The sequence below is a fragment of the Prionailurus bengalensis genome, chromosome E1 (genome assembly GCF_016509475.1).
Source record: "Prionailurus bengalensis isolate Pbe53 chromosome E1, Fcat_Pben_1.1_paternal_pri, whole genome shotgun sequence".
NCBI lineage: Eukaryota > Metazoa > Chordata > Mammalia > Carnivora > Felidae > Prionailurus > Prionailurus bengalensis.
Window position 1 is genome coordinate 36,910,770 of NC_057347.1, and position 21,066 is coordinate 36,931,835.

The 21,066-nt window shown below is 53.9% G+C and overlaps 1 protein-coding gene across 12 annotated transcripts; it reads right to left on the reverse strand.

Annotated features, from left to right (window-relative positions):
- Positions 1 to 1,461: 1,461 nt before the first annotated feature.
- NFE2L1 (nuclear factor, erythroid 2 like 1) lies at positions 1,462 to 13,690 on the reverse strand. Of its 12 annotated transcripts, none has more exons than XM_043584184.1 (6): positions 13,466 to 13,690; positions 10,629 to 11,649; positions 5,711 to 5,926; positions 5,210 to 5,299; positions 4,827 to 4,985; positions 1,462 to 4,028 (listed from the first exon to the last, which is right to left on the reverse strand). In XM_043584184.1, exons 2-6 carry the CDS (start codon positions 11,136 to 11,138, stop codon positions 2,661 to 2,663), a joined length of 2,343 nt encoding a protein of 780 aa, XP_043440119.1. In that variant the 5' UTR covers positions 11,139 to 11,649; positions 13,466 to 13,690; the 3' UTR covers positions 1,462 to 2,660. The 12 variants fall into 12 exon arrangements, with proteins under 12 accessions (XP_043440119.1, XP_043440117.1, XP_043440120.1 ...); XM_043584182.1 differs by lacking the exon at positions 13,466 to 13,690 and adding an exon at positions 13,120 to 13,276; XM_043584185.1 differs by lacking the exon at positions 13,466 to 13,690 and adding an exon at positions 13,120 to 13,246 and having other exon boundaries at positions 5,711 to 5,893.
- Positions 13,691 to 21,066: the final 7,376 nt, after the last annotated feature.

Here is a 21,066-nt window from a genome sequence, read left to right on the forward strand (position 1 = left end):
TTGTAAACTGAAACAAATTGAGGTTATTCCCAGAATTCTATCCCGCCCCTTGGGATACTCCAGTAGCATCATGAAAGGACTGCCGCTCTAAGCCGGATGGCACACTGGAGTTCAAGGTCACAGGTTCCACTACGGGGATCACAGCTTCTGGTCCTAAGCCTCGTCCAGTAATTTCACAGGCTGCCAGGTGAGCGTCTGCTAAGCACCTACCCCAAGATGTGGTGGCGGTTCCAGCAAGCACCAAGTACCTGGGGGCATTCAGCTCTTTCGGAAGCTTGGTATTAAAGGAGGTGTTTTGAGAGAGACCAGAGTCTGTTCACCTCAGCCGGGGAGGCTGTCTGATGCCTTAACCCCTGGAGTCTAGCCTCCTGCTTCCCCGGTTCTGTGGCCCTGCTGACACACGCCAGCGCCAGCGCTTGGCATGTGCTGGTCTCGTCGACCTCCCAGGTTTTCATTGTCATTGGCATGACCGCCCTCCGATGCGCTGCGCCTCTCTGGCAGGTGGGGCCACCAGAGAAGCAACAGCGTGGTCAAGATTTAAAAATGCGGCGTTTCACAGGCGAACACACCGCTGGACCAGGTGAGAGCACCTCCGCCTGCCTAGCCCAGTCCCAGCAGAAAGCGGCCGAAAGGACTCGGAATCCTTCCCCAGAGGATTCAGCTTGGCAAACCCTGCGGAGAGGTGCCAACACCTGCTTGGAAGGTTTAATATCCACTTAAGAGTTTTTTTAATACCCACCTAAGACTTTTTGTGTTTCTAAATTCCTCATCGTCAACCTCCCCTGTTCTCCACCCACCTTCCCCTGTAAGCTCTGCCTTAGCCACACAATGGCCAGTCCTCCCCTCATGGGGTCAGGGTTTTTTATTCAAAGTAGGGAAAAATTGCACTTGAGAATGAATCATCCATTTTATTTTATTTTATTTTGTCATGTGCTCACAGCATCTCTCTCTCTCTCTCTTTCTCTCTCTCTCTCTCCCCTCTCCCTGGCAGGTCAGAGATAAATTAAAAATAAAATCTACAAGGAAAATAATTTATAAAAGCACTTCCCAGGCTCGTGCCTTCTATCCCTACTGCTCATTTAGAGTGCACCCCTCACCCCTGCCAAGCGGGGAGGGGAGGAGAATCAGGACTTCTCCCCCAACAACTCACTCCTGCTCGCCTGGGGCTGACTGTACTCCAGAGCCAGGCAGGGGTGGGGGCAGCAGTGGCAAACAGTTAAAAATAAAGACACTGTGGTCCTGGAACCATCTGGCCACCTTGGCGCTCCCCTCTCTGCCTCCCCCAGGCAGTCCTCCTGCCTGGGGCCTTTGCTAAGATGGGGGTGTGGAGAAGCAGCCCGTGGCCGAGAGCCTAGGGGGAGGTGCTCTCAGCCCCCATTACATGCACTTCTCATTCTAGAAAGAAACCCAAAAAAAAAAAGCAGACGGAGACCTCGGGACAGAGGAGAAAAATCCCAAGTGTTCACACAGTTACACGGAGTCTTTATGGCAAAGAGAACATTTAGCAGCTTTGAATATTGGGGTTATCTCCTTTTTACTCAACACAAGCATTCTAGACCCTATAAAGTGATACAGGGCTCAAGCCCTAAAAAAATCAAAGCGCAAGAAATTCTAAGAGGACTAGTTTTTGTTGCTGGGTTTTGTGGTTTGTCTTCCAGTGACATGCCCAGTGGTTGGCAGGGGAGACCTGAGGGAAGGGTCACCCCCCAGTGTTGTGCTGAATGCTGCCTGGCTTCTCCACATCATCCCCCCCTCCTCGAGGCGGCACCCCAGCTGCATAAGGGCTCCAGGCGGCGGGGAGGGGCAAGAGAACAGCATTGGCATGCAGGCTCTGATGGAAACTGGGGGCGCCTCAGCTCAGGGGGGACTGGGCACCGGGTGAGACGGAGTGGCGGGGCAGTGAGTGACATGCTTGGTGCTGGGGCTGCTGCGACACTGGGGCCTCGTGACCCTTTCCCATTCGCCCTGCTCTTGGACCCAAACCCTCCAAGCCAGTGTTGGGTCCCAGCGGCTCCCCGACGACTGAGAACATTCCAGGAGACCTCCAAGGCTCCCCTTCAGGGCTGCCCCCGGGCAGGAGCAGCAGGAGCCTACAGAGCCCCTCCCAGATCCCACCTCGTGTTCCACCCTCCCTGGGGTGAAGTAGGGTTTACTGGTGCCTGTGGCCTAGTCCCACCTAAATCCCGCTGCCTGGAATCCTGGCCAGAGCCGACCTTTAACCTGCCCTTTGATTTTCTTCCCGCTTTGATTTTTTTGGGGTTGTTTTTTTTTTGTTTTTGTTTTTTACCCCTTTCCATCCCTCCTTCCTTCCAGGAATGAGACTTTCTACACCTTTCCTCTCACGGTCCTCCCTCTTCCCCTCGGTCGGCCTGCAGCAAGGCCAGCACCACCCCCTCCCTCAAAGGAAACAGCAGGGGAGGACCCTGTCCACCCAAAACGGTCTGGCCACCTCCGCCCCACCCCACCCCCACCGGGGGGGAGCGGAGCCAGACAGCGCCTGCGCCCTCCTCTTCCTGTCCACTGACCCGCAGTTTCTCCCGTCTGAGAAGATCTGTTGGATAAGAAGGCGTGTAAGTCCCCGCTGTAGGTCCAGGTCCAGGCCCAGGCCCAGCCCTTCAGTTTCCGTCCCGGTGAGCGTCAACCCCCCTCTCCTCCCGGGCTCACTTTCTTCGGTCCTTTGGCTTCCTCTCCTGTCGCCGGGCCTGCTGGTCAGCCAGGGTGCGGGGAATGAGGAGGACACTGCCGTCCCCGGCATACTGGAGTGCGTACTGACTGGGCGAGTAGGGCCGCCCGTTCTCATCCCGCAGCCGCCCAAACACCTCCTGGTACAGGCTCTGGACCTTCTGCTTCATCTGCCGCAGGGACCGGAGGAACTCGACCTTCTCCCGCAGCAGGCGAGCCTTATCGCGCTGCAGGTCCTCCACATCCCGCTCCAGGTTCAGGATGGTGTCCAGCTTGCGCTTGCGGCAGTTCTGGGCGGCCATCTTGTTCTTGCCCCGGCGCCGGATGTCGCGGATGAGGCTCAGCTGGGCCTCGCTCAGCTGGTACTTGGACAGCAGCTCGTTGAACTCCTCCACGGGCAGGTTAATGATTTTGTCGTTGGTGAAGGGGATCTTCATGGCTCTGGCTCGATGCTCATCACGGCTCATCTGCTTGTCGAGGAAGTCGGCCTGTTTCTCCTTGCTGCCTTTCTTGAGGGCGCTGGGCGGCGGCAGGTCGGCAGAGTCGAGGGCGCTGGGCGCCATGTTGTACGTGTGGTTGTGGCCCACATGCTCCAAGTAGGGCAGGCAGGAGAGCTGAGACGGATCCTGGTAGCTCATGCGGCAGAACTTGGAATACTCAGGCTGGTAACCCACGGCGCCCTCGGCCTCTTCCAGATCCAGGGTCTCAGAGTCAGAGCTGTAGCCAACAGCACCTTCCTCAGAAAAGGAGGAAGAAGCGGAGGAAGAGGACGAGGAAGAGGACGAGGATGAAGAGGAGGAGGAGGAGGAGGAAGAGGAGGAGGAAGAGGAGCTGCCTTCTGAGCTGCTCAGGGAGGAAGGGCTATGGCTGGAGTCCAAGGAGAGGCCTGAGTCAGAGTCAAACTCCTCCTCGAGCTGGGAGGCCTGCACGGGGTTAAAGCCCTCTTCGATGGCCAGGTCCATCAGGCTGATCTCGTCCAGCATGGCTTCGTCTAACAGGCCCCCCAGCGGGTCAGGCAGCTCGGGGCCTGCTGTGTCGTTGGCTGTGCCGTTGAGCTGGGGTGGAAAGAAGAGCCCCGCCAGGTTGGTGGAGCCAAAGGTGGAGTTGAGGCTGGTGGAATTGCTGGGGACCAGCGGGAGCAGCGTGGAGCTGCTGGCCACAGGCAGGCTCTCCACCTCGGGACTGAAGAGTGAGAAGTCCTGGCTGCAGCCCCCCAGGGACGCCTGATGCAGGCTGACATTCTGATTGATGGGAGTGTTGGGGGCAAGGCTGTAGTTGGTGCTCAGGGGGTCTCCAGGAGGGGCACTGTACAGGATCTCGTTTGTTGAAGTGTTCACTTCCATGGCCTGGGAGGGGAGAAGAGCACCACCGTTCACTCTGAGCAGACTCCCTCCCCCAGTATGGCTGGGGGCACAGCGGGCACCTGACGCAGGCACGGTTGCATGGGTACAAGGGCGACACACTGGAATCCAGAGCCCAGGGGTCAGCTCCTGGCCCTGCTTGGTCCACTGGCAGAGATGGTTCCTCCCTGGAGACCCCACCCCAAGACAGGACTGCCCGGCTCCCGCTTGTGTTTGGCCAGACTCCCCCCCACCTCGGAGAGAGAGGAAGAGAACACCTAACACTGCCCACCTCCTCGGTGCAAAATCCACACATTCAAAAGAACACCAATCTTGGAGTGAGAAAACCTAGCTGCGCTGCTTGCTGTGTGACCATGGGCACATCGCTTAACCTCTCTGAGTTCCAATTTCCTCACCTTTAAAACAACAAAGGGCTAACTAGACGACTGTAAGGATCAGGAAAGATGACAACGGCTATAAAGCACTGTGTGAATGTCTAGTTTTATCAATGCTAAGCGCCGGAAGCACTCAGTCGAGTGACTGCCTACCTAAAGGAAAGGAAGAAGGCATACCAAGGAGACGGTCCTGCTTCAGAAGGCTCAGCCCTGGGGTTTTAACCCAAACCTCAATCCTGATTTTACCCCGTACCCCAAGGAGACACCTGGACAATGACCTCTCAGTGTCCCCACTTCCCTGAGATCAGAGAAAAGCGTGACTTTCTCTTCCAGAGGTGGAAAAGCAACTGAGCACTAAAACACTCCCCACACTGTCCGATAGGATCGTGGCCCATTTTAATAATCCTACCTGCATTTCCATAATAGACATGAGATCTTGCCACTGCTGCTCCAAATCAAATGGCGAGTCTGTCCCCGTCAGGAGAGGAGACAAGAGGTTGTTCTGAAGGCCTGGGGGCTCGCTCTCGCTAGGCACTGCTTCTGTTATGCTGGAAATGTCTGCTGGAAACTAGGGCAAAACACAGAGGCTTTAACGAGGTGAAGGAAAGACCACCTTCTGCGTTCCTCCCAGAGACTACCACCTGAGGTTCTGTTTCTTCCTTCCTCTGAGTTCACCCCAGCAGCCAGAACAAGGCCAGCACCAGGACCTGGCCCCTCAGGCAGCCGCAGAGGGGGACACGGTGTGCAGGCCACCCTGCTGGCTCAGTGGGCTCTCCCTGGAGTCCTGCTCACCTCAGCATTCTCCCCAAAGGGGCAGGTGGCCTCCAGCAGCCTAAGGCACTCTTCCAGGGACAGGGCCGTCTGGTCCTCCCCACCAGGCACCTGTGGCAACAGCAACTGTAAGTCTGACTGACCTGGGCCTTGGCTGCCTGCGGGCCAAGGCCTCTTCCCCAGCCTTTCCAAGGGGGAAGCTGAAGGAGGACGTGTATGGTTACAGGCCTGCACTCTCCCTCTGTTCCCGGGCTAACGGCTGGCCCTGAGTCCCAAACTCCAGGAAAGAACGGAGGGAGAGTGGAAGCGTCCTCACGCAAACAGGAAGCTGCTAGGTGCTTTGCCTCCTCTGCTGTTTGTTACCAAGGCCTGGCCCCTCTGCTTCTGTTGCTCATCCACTCCCCCTTCCTCAGTCCAAGCGACTTAGAGACCCAGCCCGCAAGATACATTCAGGATCATCCCACAGACAGAACCTGCCTTCTGTGAGGATGGGTTTCTAGAAGTGGGCGGAGGCGAAGGTACCTGTGCAGGGAAGCTCTCCCCCGTTTCTCCATCCACTAGCAGGTTTCGTGCCAGAGCTTCTGCACCCTCGCCTGACCAGGTGTCGTCCTGCTCCGCTCCATCTTGCAGGTCCTTGTCCACATCCTGCTCCTTCTGGCGATGACTGTAGTCAAAAATCTCACGCCCAGCCCCCAGGTCAATATCCTGTCGCCAAAGGATGTCAATCAGATCTATGTCCTGAAAGACAGATCACCATGACTTTAGTTCTTGGATCCAAGGGCCCTTCCTAGCATCAACCTGGTGAGTCCTGGGAGTGGGGGGCAGCTCTCCCAGCTCCTGTCCCCTCTGTACCAACAAGGCTTCATTCATCCATTTCCAGATACCGGTCTCAAGAAAAAGAAAAAGAAAGGAAGAAGGAAAGCCCACAAACAAGAGCTAGTAAAAATTACCAGCGTGACCATCCCCACACAAGTCTGTGGGCTTAGGACCAGAGACACAGGCAGGCGACACAAGAAAAGAAGGGGGAAGCAGGAGACACTTCTCATTTTGGGAATGGGAATCCCTTAAAACTTGGGTTTGTAGGATGCTGGCCAGGCCAAGCAAGGGCGAACTGTCATGCAGAATTGCTTCCCGGTGGCCAGGCTTGCATCAGCCTATGGTGCCATTTCATTTGCATAAAGGGGTGGGGTGGGCCAGAGAGGAAAATCCCTGCATTTGCAACCACCTGATGCAACCAATGACAGCGACAGGCTGTCTCCGGCCCTTCCTACGGCCATCCTCCCTTCCCTGGCTGAGGAAGGAGTAAGGCAGAACACCCACAACTCTTAAAGCCCAGGCTCACCTCAAGATCCATCCCTGCCAGAATCCCCACTCTCAGCTGCTCCTAGCAAGCCGCCTCAGTCCCAAGAGAGCCTCAGGCAGTCAGCTGATCCTCACTGGGCACCCCACCCCTGCCAAGGCCGGCCCCTGGTGTCCCCTCACATGAGCGCGCTCACTCCCTCGCCACACCCCGGGACTCACTGACGCTCCGTCAGCCAGCCCACTCAAGGACGTGGACCCCATCACCGCTCAGCCACAACTGCCACCCCAGGCACCAAAATGCCTCCTTCCCACTCTACCCTGGTAGCTCCTGATCAGTTCCTGCACCAACTGCCACCCCCACTGCCACCAGCACAGAACACCAATAAGTAAGAGCCATTTGGGCTTCCTACACATGCCATCCCCTGTGGCCGAGGAAACCCTGAACTCTTGCCTTCCATTCAGAGAGTAAAAAAGCACTTTCCAGAAAGCAACATCCTCAGAGTAGACCCTCCTCCCCAGCCCTGACCAGGTATCCCTTTCCCACCGAAACCCTCCCAGATCCTAAGACCTCCCAGGTGTACCTCTCCCTTTAGTCTCCCCCACATACACCAACCTGAACAGAAGCCCTGGACCCAGGAGCAGAGGGGGGCTGGGCCACCCGGTGACCAGCCAGCAAAGAGTTAAGGGGCCGGCTCCCTTTGGCATGGCCCCCACCACTGTGAGAGCTGCGGTCCAGGCGGGTCATGGTCTGCGAGATGAGCCCCGGGGCAGCTGGTGCCGGGAAGCCGGACAGGGGGCTGCAAGGAGCTCTTGGCTTGCAGGGAGCACACCAGGCTGGAAGGGTGGCCCCTTGCTAGCTCCAAGGGGCCCGAGGAGGGTGCCCCGCCCGTGCTGCTGCCTGGGCGGCCCAGCCCAGCCCCCTTCCTCCATCCTTGAGCAGCCCCCTCCCACCTCACAACCCCAGTTCCACTCAGGCGCCCGGCAGCCCCCACCCTGAGCTCACCGCAGAGGCTGCAGTGAGACGGGACTCCCACCCCATGCTCCGTGCTCAAGCTGCAGAGGAGAGCAAGCTCCCTCCGGGGCCTATCCTCCCGCTCCTCCCTCTCTCCCCCTCCCCACGCCCCCCAAACTTGTTACCTAGGCTGCAGCAAGGAGCCAATCCCCTCCCCCTCCCACCCCGCAGGTCACTGCTGAGGCTGCGGAGAGCCAATCCCCTCCCCCAGGTCAGCAGCTGGGCTGCGGAAAGAGCCAATCCCCTCCCACTGTCGTTACCTAGGCTGCGACGAGAGCCAATCTCCTCCCCCAAGTCTCCGCTGGAGATGCGGAAGGAGCCAATCCCCTCCCACCGCCTGTTACCTAGCTGCAGCCGGGAGCCAATCTCTGCACCAGGGCAGCTGGAGAAGCTGCCGCAAGGAACCAGCCCATCCCTGGGCCGCCTCCGTCTCCTCAAGGAGACGCACCCAGGGGCGGGCAGCCCCACCCAGCCCAGTCAGCCAGCCGGGGTGGCGCAGTGAGAGAGCACTGGGGGGAAGGGGTGCCACTCTCCCTCTTGTCGCATCCTGCTCACCCAGCCCACTCACGACTGGGCAGAAACCACTCCCACAGCTTTTGGGGGCATCTAGTTCTTCCCTGGAAGTGGAAGGAGTTTTCCGGTTTCTCAGAAGGGCTGTGGCCGGTCATCCTGAAGCCCAAGGATCACAAGCTGGGCTGGGCAGGAACCCAGGGCACCCGGCCCCGCTGTGAGCCAGGGGCTCGGTCACCCACCGACAGGCCAGAAGGGAGGAAGAAGGAAAGCCATCTGCACACAGGGCCGGCCAGGCCTAGCTCCGAGCAAGAGAAGAGGGACACAAGCCCGAAGGCCAGCACTGAAGGAGACAAGTGCTCTGCAACATCCTGGCCACAACTGTGTCCCACGATCCCGCTTTACCCCAGCTTTTTTCAAGAGCATTCTCTTCTGCCTGACCCCTGGCCCACATCTCTAAAGCAAGGAAGGAGAAAGCCGCCAACAGAATCAGGATCACAGTTCTGACTTCCATCCTCACTGCTGCAGCCCTTGAGCCTAAGGTCAGGTCAGGGACAGTATGTTCTCCTTGGTCACACACTGCTCCTCGCCGGGGAAGAGCTGTACACAAGCCACCCCCTGCGCTGGGCAGAGCGCCAACCTCGAGGGGAATCCTATCCCTGACAAGGGCCTGGGCTATGGCTGTCCATCGAACCGGCCTGGCAGCGGGGGAGCGCTGCCACCCCGGGGATAATACCAGCTCCAGCAGCGCCTGTCACATGCTCTGGACCCGGGTATTTTTATCCCGGAGTTGCTGAGGAAATGTTGTTCTGGACACGTAATAACCCTCCCTTCCCCCACACCCAGTCTGGGCCCCTAAGGCTGACCCACCCCCAACCCCCCCAATGGGAGGAGAGAAGGCCTGGAATCAGGGAACACACAACCTTCATGAAGGCCAAAAAAATGGAAGAAAGCAGGGTCAAAGTCCCACCCCATTCTGCCCCAACCCTTCCAATTATATCCAAACATCCCACCCTATCCCATCCCAGGAGAGCTCCCAGCTGGAACAGGAATGGAGCTACACTTGCAGAGCGCCCAGGAGCAAGCCCAGTCACACCACCCTTGGGGAGCAACATCAGGGCGGGCGGACGGAAGAGGAGGCTGGGAGGCATACTTTGTCAGACCACCGTACCAAGACTGAAGCCCATTTGAACGAAAAGGACAGAGAAAGGAGAAAAAAAGCCGAAGTTCCCAGTGGCTCTGTAAAATATAGATGAGGCACTACAAGGTAAGGAATGCTTACAGCTCCCATGCTCAGATAATTCTAGTCTCTCTCAAAGCAGACCCAGCACGAGCCAGCTGAGCATAGAGGAACCCCGGCACTACCGGACATTGGGGACCAGATCGATCCGGCGTTTGGGGCCTGTGCTATGCTTTTTAGTAAGTGTAGCAGCATCCCTGGCTTCTCCCTACTAGATGCCAACAGCAGCTCTTCCAGTTGGGACAACCAAACCGTCTCTGGGCACTGCCAGATACCCCTAGACGGGCAAAATCGCCCCCAGCTGAAGACCACTGGCCCAGAGGAAGCCACACGCTTTGACAGTCACTAGCATTCAAAGAAATGAGCTCAGGAACAGGCCTGAATTCAGGACAGGAGGCAAAGCCTGGTCTGACTGGTGGGCAGAAAACAGCCAAGATCTGCAGCACCTGTAAAACTTTCTACATACCCAACCCCCCTCCCCGAGACTCACGGCTCTGGAAAACCCAGGCCAGCGCAATCCAGCCTTCTCTTTCCCTAATGGTCAGGAGAGTGCAGCGGACCTTTTCTGAAGCTCCTGAAGGCCGAGCGGCAGGCCAGGGCCAAACACAGAGCTCAAAGTAGTCTTATCATCATGTTGGTGAGGTAGGAGCAGCAGGAGCCATTCATATCCTTAAAGGCAAGGGCCTCACTTTCTGCCCAGAATAGTATGTCAGCCACATGTCAGGAGCTCAAAGGAAGTGGACTTAGGCAGCAGAATGCAGCTTCTAGCTCCCAGCCCTATCCTCCCTACTCCCTGCAACAGGCCTTCAGCAAGGAATGGGAGCCTTGGCCCTCTCCTGGCCAAGAGTAACTATCTAAATCTACCCCTTGGCTCAGGCCCAGGAGAGCCGACTTATCAAGGACCTTACAACAACAGGACTGACCACAAAGGAGGAGAACTTCAGGATATGCATGTGTGTTTTGACGTGGGGGAGGTACAAGGCAAGAGTCCACAAACTATTTGTGTCTTAGCAACAGCTCTACACCGCATCAAAGCCCATCACAACATGACTCCCTCCCCCACCCCGGGGCCTCCAGCAGTCATGTTGAAATCCAAGCAGTAAACACGCTGGCATGTTCTAGGAACCTCCCACTGCTCTGACGGTACATTTAGAGGTGGGTCAATGGTTCAACACAAGGAAATGCTCCCAGCCCCCAACCCCGGTCAGACAATTCAGCTCATTCCTGTCACCGAACAATGCCTGAGAGCCCCCCCACCTCCACCCTGCCCAACCACTGATCTTTACAGGGCAAGTACCATGACCAAGCTCCTTCAGTACCACCCCACCCCTGCGACCCCAGATCCCTCTCGCCCACCCCGACATGTGGCCACTAACCTCTTTGGTTAGGTCTCCACTGACTGGAGGGGCTACAGCTCCCAAATCCTCCAAATCTTCACTGAATCCCTGCTCCGTTTCGCTTTCTCGCACCCCGTTGTCCGGGCCTGTCACATCTTGGAGGCCACTGGAACTCTCGAGGGTAAGGCCTGAGCTGGGCTGGCTGCCAGAGACAGACCCCTCCGGATCCCGGTGGACCAGCCAGGCGTTTACCTCAGTGGTGGGCACCTGGAACCTGTCCAGGGCCCTCACCTGACTCAGGAGCCGCCGGGCAGTGAAGTAATTGTCCAGGTCTATGCTCTTGGGGTGGACACCATAGCCATCCAAGGTGTTCCTCAGGTTGTGGAACTGGGTCTGAGTATAGGCAGAACTGGGCCCCAGGATGATCTCCCGGAGCGGGGGGAGCTGTGAGGTCAGGTAAGTATCCACGTCCACCCGCACCCCAATCAAACTCAGCAGAATGGTGAACTGGAGGAGTCCTTCCGTTAAGTATTTCTTCAGAGAAAGCATTGCTGAAGGACCAGAATGTTTATGCTTTTTGGTTTTTAAATCTTCCGAAAGACAAATCAAGGCCACTGCTCTGCTGCTCCAGCCAGCAAGGTACCCTCCTCAGGGCCAGACCCTGTATCCCACCCTGGCAGAACACAGGGGCTGAGCTCCTGGATGGCCTCAGAGGAAAGCACGCCCTGTGAAGCCAAGGCCACACTCCAGACCACATTCACTTTTCCCTTCTCGATACCTCACCTCTGCACATACAACTGTTGCTAACCCAGTCCAGGCCCTCAGGGCCCACGTGACTTACTGTCTCCACAGTCCACATACAGTCATTTCCTCACTCACGTCAGTTGTCCTCTCTGTGGATTCCACTGCAGGCTGTTCTCAGGAACAGCTGATGGATTTTTTTTTTTTTTTTTTTCTTTCTCCCTAAGGTTTATTTTCTTTGGCTGGAGCTACAGGCCTTTTGTCTTGGGTCAGAGTGTCCCGCCTCCTCCACACTTACCAGGGGGGTTTCCAGAGAAACCTGAAATGGGAATCACAAGAGCAACAGGATAAGATTCTAGAATTTTCACACCATGATCAAGGCAGAAGGCAGGAAACACATTCAAACGCCACTTTTATATTTTATTGAAAAAATATCCCAGAGAAACAAAAACCAAAAATCTGTTATAAGCAGGAAAACTACGAAAGGAAAATACTGCTCACAAAGGATCCCAGTCTCTGGATATTAAATGTGTAATACCCTAAAAGGTAGCTTGTGTGGGATAAGCAGACAATGCCCGGGGCATCCAAAATATTTTACATGTGGTCTGATTTACCAACCCTCCCCCACTTCATCCACACACTACCCAGCTTCTATTTTTAGCCCCAGAAGCCCATTTCCTATCTTCAAGAAAAGTTGATTTCCCATCTCAGGAGAAAACTACCCACAACCCCTGTCCCTTCCGGTTCTAAAGGGAGAGAGAGGCTATTAGTGAGAGAAGAGCACAAAAGGACATGAGGACAACGTTCAGGACCCCACTTGGCAAAAGAATAATGCCTTTTGTCTCCCCAGCTTTAAAATATTAATTCCTTTTCCTATCTCTCATATAAAAGGGGGGCTGAGAATACTGAGGGGTGAGGTGGTGAGGCAGGATTATTCGACCCATAATTTGCATAGGCAGGTTTTATTTTCATTCATATGACCTTCTGAGCCAAAATAGAAGGATGAGGCCAAGTTCTCAAGCCAGATAGCCAAGTGGGGAGGGAGTAAATCTGCCTTTCAGTTTCTAGTCTCAACTTTTCAGCTTCCATTAACCTCATAAACCAAGGTAACTCTCTTCACTGTCGTGACCCACCAACCAACTTCATCTTAAGGGGGACGAGGGACGGACGGACAGACGGACGGACACACACACCCCTTATTTGGTTAAAGTAAACAAAACTGCGACCCAGAATTCTTGCTTACACTACCCTCCCATTCTCACGCAATTTACGACTAAAACCCCCCAAGAGACAGTTCACTTCGAGAAACTGGACAAGGCCCCTTAAAGACGGAGTAAGGCCAGAGGCCTCTGGTCTGAGCCCGCTCCCACCCCGCCCCGGATACCCGAGTCCGGCTGGGACCAAGTCGCCATGCCCGCTGTCGGCGCCTGGGCTTCTAGCCTTCTGGGGCAACAGCGAACAAGTGCTACTCGGCCGGCCTTGACCCACCCTCACGGCCAAACCCCACCCCGCCCTCCGTCCGGATGGCCCCACCCCGTCCAGGCCCGGGCCTCACACCACGCCTTCTCGCGCCCTCAGCCCTCCCCAGCCCAACCCACCCCCGAGCAGGCTCTCTCCACGGCCTCGCGGCCCCTCCCAGCCAGGCCCAGGGCCCGGGCCCGACGCGAACCTCGCTCACCCGCCGTTCCCGCCTCCTGCCCCTGGGCTCCACCCCGCCGCCCTTCACCCCACAAGCCTCGGCCCCGCGGCGCTACGCCCCTCGCGTCGGGAAAAGGAGTGTGCCTGATACCCGCTGCAGAGCTCGGCGTCCGCCGCTGCCGCCACAGCAGGCCCTCAGCCCGAGTCCCGGCCTTGCAGCCGCCACCACCGGCCGGCCTAGAGCTCCCCAGCCTCCGCTTCCCTCCCCGCCCCCTCCTCCCACCTCACTCGGAAGCCCGCCCTCCGCGTCTTTCCTAGGAACACGTTTCTCCAATCAGCGAGCCGAGACAGCGGCCTTCGCCGGATGTCATTTTGATTGACAGCCGAAAGAGCCCAATGGCTGAGCGGTCTCCTCCTCCTACCTTTCCCCATTTCCCAAGACTGACATGGCCCGTGGCCCAGTGGACGCGTAGGCCCGCCCCGCGGCGTGGGCTCACCAATAACTGGGGCGAAGGCCCTAGAGCCCGGCATTCTGGCCTCTCCGCCGTGCGTCGGCCGCCCGAGGTATTACAGGCTGGGCGCCGAGTAAAGTGTGCAAGCTGTTGGCTCCTAGTGCGTTCTTCAGCCGGGGCATGAGGGCCTGGGGCCGGGAGTGAGAGGCGGTATCGCTGCCGGAGCGCGGAATTCCCCCCCAGAAGGTTCCCACGGTGACTTGCAAAAGTCCAGTGAGACCTGAGGGGGCCGAGGCGGGACACAGAGCATGTGTTTCCCGCGGCGGCGACGCTCGAGCCACCATATTGAATGCTGGCAGCGGAAACCGCTATCGCTGCTTCCGCTCTGTGCGAACCTGGCACCGCGACCCGCGCCAGTCAGGGATGGTTGCGTCGCAGGTCCCAGGCAAGGGTCGCATCGCGGGAATGGCCCTGCGGGCGGGTTTCCACGACGTTGGTGGGACGTTGGCGGTGGGAGGGATGTGGCATAATTAGCTATTTTCGTCCTGATAGAAATACCCTGTAGAGCTCTTCTTCCCCGTCTTGTCTCCCGAGTCCATCCAACCACGGAGCTTAGTCTTGCCTTTCAGGAACTCTCCTCGCGTTCAGGTGCTGGCCTATCTCGCTTAGCCAACAACCATGTGGTTTTCAAACATTGCTTTCTCCCCTAGGATCACTTCGGGGAGCTTGTCAAACCTACAAACTCTGAAGCCTCACTCCAAAGATCCTGATTCACTTAGCCCTGGGGGGGGGGGGGGCGGGGGGCGGCGGGGAGGGCCTGATCACCTGCCCGCTTAGTAGCGACTTGGGTCATTTTAATGCAGTTAGTCCTAAGACCACCTTTAGGCAATCACTGAGTTGAAGTTCGTAGTATTTTGTTCTCAGCTGTGGGACAAAGAGGCATCAACTCAAATGCCTGAGCCCAGGACGCTCCTTGTAATCTAGTGGGCAAAGCATTGGTTCTTGTACAACTAAGGAGAAGGCCAACCACTGACTCTTCAGATAAAAACATGGAATCCTCAGATGTTTCTAGAGTTAGGAGGCTTGCTTTGGGACGGTTCGCAGATTCTAAAGCACTTGTAACATTTCATTCAGAAATGTACACCAGCGTCCATTCATCCAGTCCTTAAAAAACTGCTGAGGTACTTCTGCATCTCGAAGATTCTGATTCAGAGACCACATCTTCTTATTCGTTTTACCATTTGTCTCCCAGCAAATGCTAGAATGTAGACTCCATGATGACTAGAATTCTGTGCATTAACTGTTGAGTCTCCAAAACCTGAGAGCAGTACCAGGGATGAAATAGACGATAAACTGAATAATTGAAGAACTGAAGCAGGCAGGCCTGTGATTAGAAGTTCCTGTTAAAAGGGGCGCCTGGGTGGCTCAGTCTGTTAAGCATCTGACGTAAGCTCAGGCCATGATCTCATGGCTCATGAGTTCGAGCCCCACGTAGGGCTCTGTGCTGATGGCTTGGAGTCTGGAGCCTGCTTCCGGTTCCGTTCTCCCTCTCCTGCTCACCCTCTGTCTCTCTGTCTCTCTCTCTCTCAAAAATAAATGATCATTTAAAAAAAAAGTTCCTGCTAAAAGCAAAAATTAATACCGTGGAAGACGTGGTTTTGAAGGATATGGCACGTTGCCAAGGAAATGGGGAACTGTTAAGCCCCTGAATTCATAAGACCATGAAGGTAAATACTGCTGTGGGATAAGAAAAGAGGAAAACCTGAGGTGTGCTTTGTTAACTCTAAATATATATACCAAGGGGGTTGAGAAGGGAATATTTAAAAACCATAGAACTGAAAGATACCAAAGCTAAAGTTACAGAGCTTAAATACAAGAGTATTTGGAGAAGATAGGAGAGTGTCATTTGTTTGATACGGCAAATACGGAACAATTTTAAAGCTTGACACAGTTAAACAAAACCAAAAAACAAAAACCTGGGCAATCCTTTCTCTAAGGGGAGTCAGGAAACCTTAGCACCAGCAAAACTGAGTGTTTTGGACAGGTCCATTTGTATTTTCCAAGTTCCTTTTGAGCTTCATAGCAGGGTACCAAGTGCCTGGGATAAGAAATGAAGTCCTATAGTGGATATCAGACTGACTAACATGAGATCGAGTAAATATTCACTGAAATGAAATGGCAGTTGTAGGTGGGAAGGCCACACTGGGGAGACAACACATGATATCGTCACATCACTTTGAAAGCCTGAATTCATTTGGTCACTTTGAAGGACTCAAGTTTGTGGAGATAGCACTCACCCATCATCTCCTCTCCTTTCCTTTCTGGGGTCCTGGAAGTCGAGGGAGTAGCAAGCACGGAGAACCGGAGGGGCTCCTTGTTAATCCCTAGAGAAGGGATGGGAGAGGTGTGGAAAAGTGTTTTGTTTGTGCCCACTCTGTCCCCGTCATTTCCTTTTGCCTGCCAACTTCTAGTACTGAGCTTCGATGCATATAATCATTCTTTGAACGTACAGTGGGAGGGAGGTGCATCAGGAACCGTATGATTGGGTTAAAGAACGACTGGATAAAGTTTCCCCGCTCAGCAGTTACTCAAGGGTGGGAAGGAAGAACGAAAGACAAAGAACTGCTAGCCCATTGCAAGGGCTGAGGAGGATCTAGATGTAGAGACGGTCTCAATCAGCAGCAGGCAGTTAGGCCTGGCAGGGTGTGGGCGTCCTGGATATTTAATACCCCTTGGTAGCAAGAGAAGATCAGATCAAAACACTGTCTTCTACTCAGTCTAGAGTTCCAGATCAAGTCTGAGCAGGTGCAAACCTCCTTCCCAGAACCCACTGATTAACCCTGTGAAATCCAGGGCGTGTGTCCTTCAGCGAGGAAGCGACCGCCCTCCCTTCCCCTGGCATCCTCTCCCCCTCCTTTGCTTTGGACAGCTGTTAATAGGACAATTACCCAAGAAGCAAAAGAACAATCCCATGCTGATGTGTCATCAGTCCTGGTATATCCATTAAATCAGACTGAGAAGACCACTGGAAAAAGTGAGCACACGCATTCCCCTCCCTAAGGGAGAGGCTGAGAGCCATCAGAAAAACCAGGCCTTGCCCGTGTGACTCGAGACTGCTTGGGAGAGAAGGCAGTGGGAAGCCAGGAAGAGAGTTCGTTCTAATGCACAGGGATTTAATGTAATCGAAGAGCCCGCTAAGTATACACTGAATTCTCTACTCATCTGGGTTATATATCCCTGTTGACCCGGCTTCCTCCTTGGAAAAAGCTGTTGCCACCAGCAGGCACATCCATCCTCCAGTCATCCTGGGAGGAGGACACCTGCCAGGAAACGCTCAGAGAAGGGATTGCATTTCTTCTGGAATAGCAGGAATTGCTTTTTCCCCTAAAGGGAAATCCAGTCTTTCTGCTATTTTGGTTGCCCATTCTTTTTCCTTTTTTAAAAAATGTTTTGAAATGTTGCTAATCTATATAAACATTCCTCACTCTCCAACTTCCATCTAATCCAGGGGAGTGTAATAGATGACTGCCTGAGATTTCCTTACAGCCCTTCTGAGAGATTCTAGGATTACATCCTGTCAATACTAAATGTTAGCATGTCTTGCAAAGAAATCAATTAGTTTTCCACCTAATCCAGACATCTGGCCTCCTTTCTTAACATGGTAAACATCATTAGCAAGCTTGTTACCATTAAACCCTCAAAAGAGGTAAAGCTCTTGGCAAGCCAGCCTCTTCCCTGTGCACCTCTACCTCGGCTGTCTTAGAAGATTGCTTCTCAACCCTGGCTGCACATTAGAATCATCTGGGGGGCTTGTAAAAAATATCAATGCCCAGGTCCCACCCCCAACCAATTAAGTCTGAATCTCCCAGAGCAGCCCTGGGCATCAGGATTTTGTAAAAGCTCCTCAGGTGATTCTTATGTGCAGCCAAAGTAGAGAATCGCTAGCTCGGAGCAAGAATCCAAATTGGGTAAAAAAAAAAAAAAAAAAAGAACAGCAGTGGTAATGCACAAGCACAGACTCGAATCCCCACCTGATTTTAGGATGTTTTCTTTCCCAGTCCTAAAATGCCCTCCTCCTGGAATTATCCAATGAAAACACCTCATTGTTCATTCACGTCTTGGTAACAATTTATGAAGAAGAGTTCAGCCTTTCTGTGTGTCTCACCACATTGTCCCCCAACAATGTTGGGTAAATTTCGGGGAGGTGCTATTGTGAGGTGGGAAGAGTGGGTGTTTTGGACTCAGAGCTGGGTTCAAAAATCTGGCTCTCCCACTCACTTGTTGGGCCCTCCTGAGCTAAATGGAGATAACAACATGCAGATTCACAAGGTTTAAAAATCAGATCCTGTGGGGCGCCCGCTTGACTCAGTTGGTAGAGCTATGCAATGCCTGCTGTCAGGATCATGAGTTCAAGCCCATGTTGGGCATGGAGCCTACTTTTTTTTTTAATGTTTATTTTTGAGACAGAGACAGAGCGTGAACGGGGAGGGGCAGAGAGAGAGGGAGACAAAATCTGGAGCAGGCTCCAGGCTCCGAGCTGTCAGCACAGAGCCCGATGTGGGGCTTGAACTCATGAATTGTGAGATCATGCCCCGAGCCAAAGTTGGATGCTTAACCAACTGAGCCACCCAGGTGCCCCAAGCGTGGAGCCTACTTAAAAAAAAAAAAAAAAAAAAAAGTCAGATCCTGTGTATAAAGCCACCTATGGGGGCGCCTGGGTGACTCAGTTAAGAGTCTGACTTTGGCTCAGGTCATGATCTCACAGTTGGTGTGTTTGAGCCCTGCAGCGGGCTCTCTGCTGTCAGCACAGAGCCAGCTTAAGAGCCTCTGTCCCTACCCCCCCCACTCCCCCTCCCCCCACCCCTCGCTCGTTCTCTCTCAAAAAAAGTTTTTTTTTTTTAATAAAGAACAAAGCCACCTGTGACTGGGTAACGCTGAGCATGAGGCTCCTTTCTTGCCCAACTCTCCACCCACTCTCCAACCTTATTATCCCACAGAAGGCCAAACGCCTTGAAGAAACGTGAACTGTCCTTAGGATGGTCAACTGGAAATTCATCCTGCAGACAGAGCATGGAAGCTTTCATTTTCTCTCTGGAAGATGCCACAAGCTCACACATCCACACCTCGCCTTCCACACACACCTCCCCCTCTTGACATTATAGCAAGAAAAAGAGAGAGAGAGAGAGAGAGAGAGAGAGAGAGAGAGAGAGAGAGAGGCTGTTACCCAAGGGAGCTATTTCTTCTTGTCACACAAGAACAGATGCCCAAATCCTAGGACAGCACAGAAATGTGGCAGCAGGAGAGTGAGTCAGAGGAAACAAAATGGCCTCACCTCCAAGATATACTAAGGCCCAGAGGGGAGCCCATTTGAATCCATTCCGACTTTAGCTGGTTAGAGCTGTGCCCAGCCCCTCACCGTCCATCCCCTTCCCCCCCCCCCACCCAATCTCCAAAGGCACCCACCCTTAAGGGAGCAAAGAGCAGGGAAACAGGAGGCTGCATTCTTTTTGAACACAGCTTTGGCTTCCTCATTCCAGGGAGGCTCTCCAGCTGCTTCCCATCCGCTACATTTGCAGGCTTCTTAGGTGCTGCCAGGCTTATGCTGTGAAGTCCTCTTGGGACAATGCTCTGTAGGACACTGACCTGCCACTGGGCTCACTGAGCTGGTATTCTTTACATAGAATCACGTTAAAGGGGCACCCTGGGGGCCCGGAGGACAGAAAGGAATCCTGAGGTCTCTGCTGAGAGACTTTAGAGAAAGAACCATCACCGGGGAGGAGAATCTCTTCCCGGAAAAGTTCAACTTGAGGCCTCTGAACTCACTTTTTCACCACAGCACGTAAACATGTAAAGAGATCCTGGTGATTATAAGGATTAACAACAACCAAGGTGGAAGAGGCGGCAGCGAGGAGGATTTTGTGGTTCCTGAGCTTCCTTCCAGGGCCTTCTCTTTCATCCCAGCCCCTGTGCCCCTCTCTAGTGCCTTCTAGTCGACCGTCCTGTAACCAGCTCTCCCACCTCCACCCCTACTACCCCCACCCCCATTCCCCCTTGGAGCCACACAGGCTCCCTAAGTCCCCTGACTTCCTTGGCCTCCTTCCCTCCCTCTTCTGCAAGCTGACCCTCTCCCACTGTGGGGACCATATGCCACACAGAGGCTAGGAAATGCCCCCTGGAGGCTTTTCAATGCTGTCCTTGTAAATATGAGCTAAAAATGAACTAGCTGCCAAAAACATTAAGGCATTGAAATAATCAAATCAGTATTTTTTTTTTTTTTTTATTACATACCGAGCCAGCATGACCGTTGACATAACTTCTGATGATCTGGAATCCAAACAAATAAAAGACTGCGTCTTTCCCCCCATTGCACCAAATAGTGTTGATTCATGTTCACTATTATAACTCTGATAGCCTGCAAGGAAGATTCAGATGTGTCTTCTAAATCATCACAGAAAGAGGTTCGGCAGATGTTTTCCTCAGGTGCTTGCGTGGCTCGCTCTCTCTCACTTCTTTCAGTTCTTTGTTCAAATGTCACCTTCTTGAAGGCCTTCTCAAATGACCCTAATGAAAGTGGCATTCTGGGGCGCCTGGGTGGCGCAGTCGGTTAAGCGTCCGACTTCAGCCAGGTCACGATCTCGCGGTCCGGGAGTTCGAACCCCGCGTCAGGCTCTGGGCTGATGGCTCGGAGCCTGGAGCCTGCTTCCGATTCTGTGTCTCCTTCTCTCTCTGCCCCTCCCCCGTTCATGCTCTGTCTCTCTCTGTCCCAAAAATAAATAAACGTTAAAAAAAAATTAAAAAAAAAAAAAAGAAAGTGGCATTCTGCCCTCACTCCCCACCCCTTCACATTCCTGCTCCCCATTCCTGCTTTATTTTTCTTCCTAGCAGTCATCACCAACTCACGTAATACCTCATTTATCTGTGTCCTCTGTTTCCCACAGAAATGCACGCACACACACACAAACTCTTGAATATCAGCTCCACGAAAGCAAAGATTTTGTTTGCTTTGTCCACTGTTGCATCCCAATGACTGGGAAAGTACCTGTACACAGTAAGCACTCAATAAACATTTTTACAGCACGTAAAATCTGGTTTCACTGATAAGCATGTTTTTATTATTATTTGTTTAAAATACGTAGTCGGTGGGGGGGGCGGTTGCCTGGCTCCATGGGTGGAGGGTCCAATTTCAGCTCAGGTAATGATCTTGCAGCCTGTGAGTTCTAGCCCCGAGTCAGGCTCTGTGCTGACAGCTCGGAGCATGGAGCCTGCTTCCATTCTGTGTCTGCCTCTTTCTCTGCCCCTCCCCTGCTTGAACTCTGTCTCTCTCTCTCTCAAAAATAAACATTAAAAAAAAATACAAATAAAATAAAATAGGCAGTCTGTGACTATGTACTATCCTCCTCATCCTGAATTCATTTACTCATTGACTTAACAAATGCTTTAAAAAAAATTTTTTTTTAACTTTATAAAGACAGAGTAGGAAGGAGCAGGAGGAGAGGGGCAGAGGGAGAAAGAGAGAATCTCAGGCAGGCTCCAAGCAGAGTGCAGAGCCTGACAGAGGGCTTTATCCCATGACCCTAGGATCATGACAGGAGCTGAAATCAAGAGTCAGACCCTCAACCAACCGAGCCACCCAGGCACCCCAACAA